This window comes from Rhagoletis pomonella, unplaced genomic scaffold, assembly GCF_013731165.1.
Source record: "Rhagoletis pomonella isolate Grant_MI unplaced genomic scaffold, Rhpom_1.0 Rhpom_scaffold_02398, whole genome shotgun sequence".
Classification (NCBI taxonomy): Eukaryota; Metazoa; Arthropoda; class Insecta; order Diptera; family Tephritidae; genus Rhagoletis; species Rhagoletis pomonella.
Window position 1 is genome coordinate 1,771 of NW_023460952.1, and position 6,204 is coordinate 7,974.

Sequence of the window (6,204 nt, forward strand, 5' to 3'; positions counted from 1 at the left end):
TTAAAGACACAAACTACAATTACGTACAAATTTCAGAAGAAAGGTAAGAGCTCCATCCAGCTATTTACATACGCCAGCATTTCTAAAACACTTGTCTAAATAAGAGCATTCGGCACATTTCTGGTTGGAATCTTAGATCACGATCGAGAAATGTAAAAGTTGATTTTATTTTATTTTAGTTAAATTTATAAAGCCAACGAGGCAGCATCCAAACTTCTGACATCATGAAGTCACTGCATTTACTAGTTTTAGGCCTACTTTCATTATTAAGTCACAATGCCAACGGAGATTACTACACATCCATAGCGAGTTTAGTAGATTTGTTGGATGCAGAAATGCTTTCAATTTCATACTTTGAGAAATATATGGAAGCAATGGAAGAAATCAGTCGAAATGTAAATGAGTATGTGAAATGTAAATGTTATTTCTCTCATTGAAAGCGACCAAGAAAAGTAAACGCATTTTTAATCTCCTCAAATGTAGTACACTAAAACAGCTCGAAAACATTGCGCAAGAGGCTGAAGAAGACCCAGAAGATTACTATGAGAATCCAATAAACGCTTATAAAATTATTAGCCGTTTTATAATAGATTGGCAGAATTTGAATAAAACTGTGTTCGATGAGAGACCCGCAGAAGGTGAGTGAGTGCTAAAAGTTTTGGCAAGCTACTTGTTTTAATTTTACTTACTTCCAGCTTTTCGGCTCAATATCACTAGCCTTGCTAGAGATGGGTATTCTGCGCCAACTAGCGACGATTTGCTGGGCGCAAGCAAAGCTTTAGCGCGACTGCAACGCACCTACCGACAAGAGACCGCCGATGTGGCTGCGGGTGACCTAATGGGTTTGCATTATTCTGAAAATTTTACAACTAATGAATGCTACTGGTTAGGCCGCACCTTATTTGCGGCGGGCGAGTACAAATATGCAGCTGAGTGGCTTATACAGGCGCAAGTGAGTTTGGGGCCGGAGCCAAATGTGCATATACTTGAATTCTTGGCGCCTTCGATGTTTTATTTAGGTAGGTGAATTATTGAATGGCGGTGAAAACCGTAATTTATTTGTGTGTGTGCTTTCTTTGCATTTTCAGGAAACACCAATATAGCTATGTACCTCAACGAGGAACTCTTAGCAAAAGATCCTACTAATAATTTCGGATTGCAAAACAAGCTACTGTACGCGGAGAAAGCGCAAAAAGCTCGACATTTGAACTCACTCGAGAACTCGGCCAGTACAAGTTTACAAGTAAATACTTGCACAAACCTATGTATAGACAATTGAAGTATCCAACTCTCTGATTTCAGCGATCCGAAGCCGACAACCTATTCGATGCCGTATGCAATGGTGATTTGCAGCAAACCCCACGCCAAAAACGCAATCTTCGTTGTCGCTTTGTGCATAACAATGTACCATTTCGCTTCATAGCACCTTTCAAGAAGGAAGAGCTAAATCATGATCCACCAGTTGCTCAGTTTCATGAAATCATTTACGATAGTGAAATCGAGAATATACTCATGGTAACCGAAGACCGTTTGGAACGTTCAAAAATTGGAAAATTACATAATGCAGGTTACTCTGAAGGGCGGACAAGTCAAAACTCTTGGCTTTACTTTGCTAAGTATAATTTCCTCAACGCTTTTTGGCAACGTATGGAGGATATAACAGGTTTACTTTTGGAAACCGCCGAACCAATGCAGGTGGCTAACTATGGTATTGGCGGACATTTTAGCCCTCACTGCGATTTCAAAGATTATGTAAATTATTGTTTTTCTTTTTGAGTATATAGGTGCATACATAGATACTTTTCCTTTTTCTTATTAGGATGTTGAAAATGATATTTACAAGCGAGGAAATCGCCTCTTGACTGCGTTAACATATGTAAGTATGAAGTTGTTCTTTACTATGTTACCAAATAAAAATATGTGCACTTTTTGTGTTTTTTTTTTAGATCAATGACGTGGAACTCGGTGGCGGTACCGCATTTCCATATCTGAATTTAACTGTGTCCCCTATAAAACATAGTATGCTTATTTGGTATAATTTGCATGATTCGCTTGAACCAGACTATCGCACAAAACATGGCGGCTGCCCAGTATTAGTGGGCTCAAAGTGGGGTAAGTAGAAATATTTTTTATTTAGGGTGGTCCTTAACCCTCAACCACTGCGTCGATACTACTATAGTCGAGATATCAAATATAAATTTTGGTCCCGATTGGAGACCGTTAAGGCGAGTCGCACAGGAGGCCAAGCTCAGATTCTTCTATTGAGAATAAAAAAATTAAAATGAATTTTTTTTATTTTATAAACAAAATCGATACTACCATAGTCAAAGATATCACATATAAATTTTGGTCTTGACTGAAGTCGGTTAAGGCGTGTGGCACAGGGTTCAAAGCACAGATTAGCCTATGAAGGCGTCTTAACCGACTCCAATCGGGACTTAAATTTTTATGTGATATCCTCGACATTAGTAGTATCGATTTTGCCCCCTGGGTCGACAGGTTTTAACCGTCTCCAATCGGGGCCAAAATGTATATGTAATATCTGTGACGCTGGTATTATCGATTGAGGAGTTGAAACTGAAAAAATCGTTAATTTGATTTTTTTACGGGCCACCCTAATGTGCATACTATTTTGTGGGACTATTTCGAGGTAGTTCGAAACTAGTCACGAAAAGATCTTTAAATATCCTTGAACCATTCATCAATGTTTAATTTCTAACCTAAGTTTCGTGCTATCGCGCAATCCTGCAAGACTTAGAAATTCCTTTAATTTGTTATAAATTGAGAGTGCACCTGCATAAGTACATACTTAATTATAGTAAAAACTTGTTTGCTGATACTATGAGTATTTATTCAGTACTAAAATAATTTGTTTTTATATTTCTAGTTCTTACCGAATGGTTCCATGAAGCTCATCAAGAATTCAATAAACCTTGCGGTTTAGAAATGGATGGCTACAAATCGTTAAAGTATATGGATTCAGACTGCAATGTACACTAATCATTTTAAAATACATAAATGAGTGTTATTATGATATAAATAGTATTTATAATACGCATTTCTCCACTTTTTTTATACGAATGTAACAAAAAATAATGCTGAAATAAAAAATTAAATCATTTATATTGTAAAAGTTCATGAAATACCAAACACCCATTACAAAAGTTTATAGAAATAAAAAAAATTGTCCGATCTGCGATACTTTTTATGACTTCCAATGAGAAATCAGAGTAATAGAAAGAAAGTAAAAGAGTCTTTCGGCCTTAGCGAAACTTCGGATTTTTGAGATTTGAAAAAGCGCACTCACTTATTTTTAATTTTCTTTATATAGTCGGTCAATCCTAGATTCCTTTTTTCATAAGCAAATCCTTTTAAATTGTCCATCATTTCCAAAAAAATTATTTTGGTACAAACATAAACATTTGGAAAATTCTCCTTCAAAACTAACTAATTCCATATGGTAATTTTCAAATGTGGTTAAGTCCAGGGCAAAAACTGCTTTATTTTTTAAATAAGCTTAAGCTTACTTGGACGATTTCCATTTTTTATTTTTTTTCAATGTTTAATTTACATGCATATGAGGCCTTGACAGCCGGAGTATCTTAACTGAAGATTCCAAAAAACTTAAAATTTAAAAAAATTTTCATTTTACTCAACAACACCTTTATGTATATGGGCTCCTCTCGTTTTCATGACCTCATATGTACATACATACATATATGTATATGTTCGTTTTATTCTGTCTATATAATTATTACAGAAATTTTACCTTTATTTAACAAATCTTATCCGTTCGCTCGGGTAACACCTATGTATGTATGTATAGTGATTTTCACAATAAAGTATACGGACCAGCTTATTTACAGTATTTCCATTATGTTAAGTTTGAAAACCCCTCATATTTACATATGTACATACGTATATAGATGTGTTGGCGTACATACAAAGGTATGTGTGTATGTACATACATATTTTCCCGTATATAATTTCAACTACAAATTTAATTCAATATACTTGTCACCTGAGATATTCTTTCCCAAAGAAGAATTTCAAATGCACTACAAATGTACTTAAATATTAATGTGCATACATATATACATATGTTGTGTATATTTATCCAAGAACGATATAAAATGACTGGTTTGAAAGTATCTGTTGAAATGTACCGAAAAAACGTATTACTAATCACGTAGAAAACAGGAAGACAAAAATGTATAGAGATACCAGAGAGTAAACAAGAAAATTCAGTTAGTGCCATAGCGAAACCGTTGGATCTACATTTATGAAAGATGTACGTATGTACACTTGTGATCAGCTAATTAAGCCAGCTATATTTTGATAAATTTTGGCTATTTTTCTTTTGTTTATTTAATGTATATTATTTTTCCATAAAAGTCTAGCTCATTATATAACAAACACTTTATGCAAAAATTATGAAAAATCTGCAAAGCTTATTCACATTTTCTAGAGTATGCAGTTTAATAGCCCATTTGATTTGATTGATTGATTTTTAATAATTTTTTTTCTGACTTCATGACGAATTTTTTTCATACAAAAAAAATTGTCGAATTTATTTTGTATGGAAAAAAATTTGTAATGCAGTCAAAAAAAAAATAATGGAAAAATAATAAACTAAAATAAAAATTATAAACGAAAGCAAAATAGCCAAAATTTGTCAAAATGTTGTTGGCTTAATTAGCTGATCACAAGTGTATGTACGTAAGTAAGCATGTACATAAAAGTAATTGACAAATGGTAGCTGCATGCGTACGTATCAGGGATGTTACGAATATTTTATATTTCACATTCGCAAATTCGACTATTCGGAATTACTTTAAAAAAGCTATAACCACTAACTTAAGTCATTGTTTTTATTATTTACAAATTTCATAAATTACGCCTATATAATGCTTTAATTTAATAATCTAATAGTCAACGCTCAAAAGAAGCGGGCTGTACTGAACAATTGCTCACTCTGTGTACTGACGGGTGCAGCGCTCAATTATTTGCTAACTTGATCCATCAATTTCCACTATTTAAGTTTAGTTTTCCGTCAATCGAGAGTATTTTCATCGAGAATGGCTCGTTTCTCTTTAAGATATCGCTTTCACTCGAGGAATATAAAATTCCGTCTAGGTTGCTTATACGACTTTTAGCAGAACTTGTTCAACACTCGTTATTCACAAAACATTCGCATTATTTGATGCAAAAGCAAATGTCGATGTGAATGTTTAAAATAAAATGATACGAATCGTTCGCATAAGCGAATCCGAATGCAAATATTCCTAACATTCCTATCACGTATGTTTGTACATACAGTGAGTCAAACAAATGATCACGTATTGATGTATTTTAAATAGTCGTAATGATTTCGAGCTACATTTTTTGCACTTTTTTTCCATATAAGCATGAATTTCTTATGATATAAAACTCGGGAGACCGAAAGCAACAAAATTTCAGAAACCCAACACCCGTTTTTGTAAATTACACTTGTAATATTAAAAAAAAAAAAACGAAAAGTAGTCTCCAAAAAAAATTTTCAAAAATCAACCAGATTTTTCAGCTGGTTGAAACTTGCAACTGGAATTGTATGGGCTATAAAACTGCATACCCAAAAATGTTTTAAACATTCAGATTAAAAAGTTAAAAAAAGATTCTGATGAAAATTTGTTGAATTTTCCTAAATTTTGTATAAGGTATGTTTTTGGGTAAATCTTTGACGGTGTTTTTATAGAATATTAAAAAAAAAAATCAGCACGTGGTCATTTGTTTCAGTCACTGTATGTACAGTAGGGCTTATAACATTAGCACGCACATTTCATAGTGACATTGTTTGCCACTTATGTTAATTTCTTAATTTTTAAGAATTTCCAATTAAAATACAATTCATCCTCTAGCAAAAACACATATAAAATTTAAAACTTCTCGGAAGTGTTAGATTTTCTTATGTAATAATGTGCAAGTTTCAAGTGGCAAAAATTAGCGTTGATTTTTTTCTTTTTTTGCCATGATAGAGAAACAAACTTTTGACTTCATTTAAGAAAGTTGAAATCTGTCCAATTAATGACCACTGTTTTGACCCAACATCCAGATTTTCAGCTTTTTTGATCATTACTTAAGATTTTGGAGATGTATTTGAAATTCTGCTAATGTCAAAATTGTTTTGTAGACCCCTTCTACCGCCTCTACCACAGGACAAAAAAA

General features: G+C 33.3%; 1 protein-coding gene across 1 annotated transcript; it reads left to right on the forward strand.

Annotated features, from left to right (window-relative positions):
* Nucleotides 1–224: 224 nt before the first annotated feature.
* LOC118753384 (prolyl 4-hydroxylase subunit alpha-2-like) lies at nucleotides 225–3,000 on the forward strand. The gene is made up of 8 exons (XM_036488258.1): nucleotides 225–403; nucleotides 484–638; nucleotides 696–1,019; nucleotides 1,089–1,243; nucleotides 1,303–1,752; nucleotides 1,820–1,876; nucleotides 1,947–2,112; nucleotides 2,888–3,000. Exons 1-8 carry the CDS (start codon nucleotides 225–227, stop codon nucleotides 2,998–3,000), a joined length of 1,599 nt encoding a protein of 532 aa, XP_036344151.1.
* The last annotated feature ends 3,204 nt before the right edge of the window (nucleotides 3,001–6,204 follow it).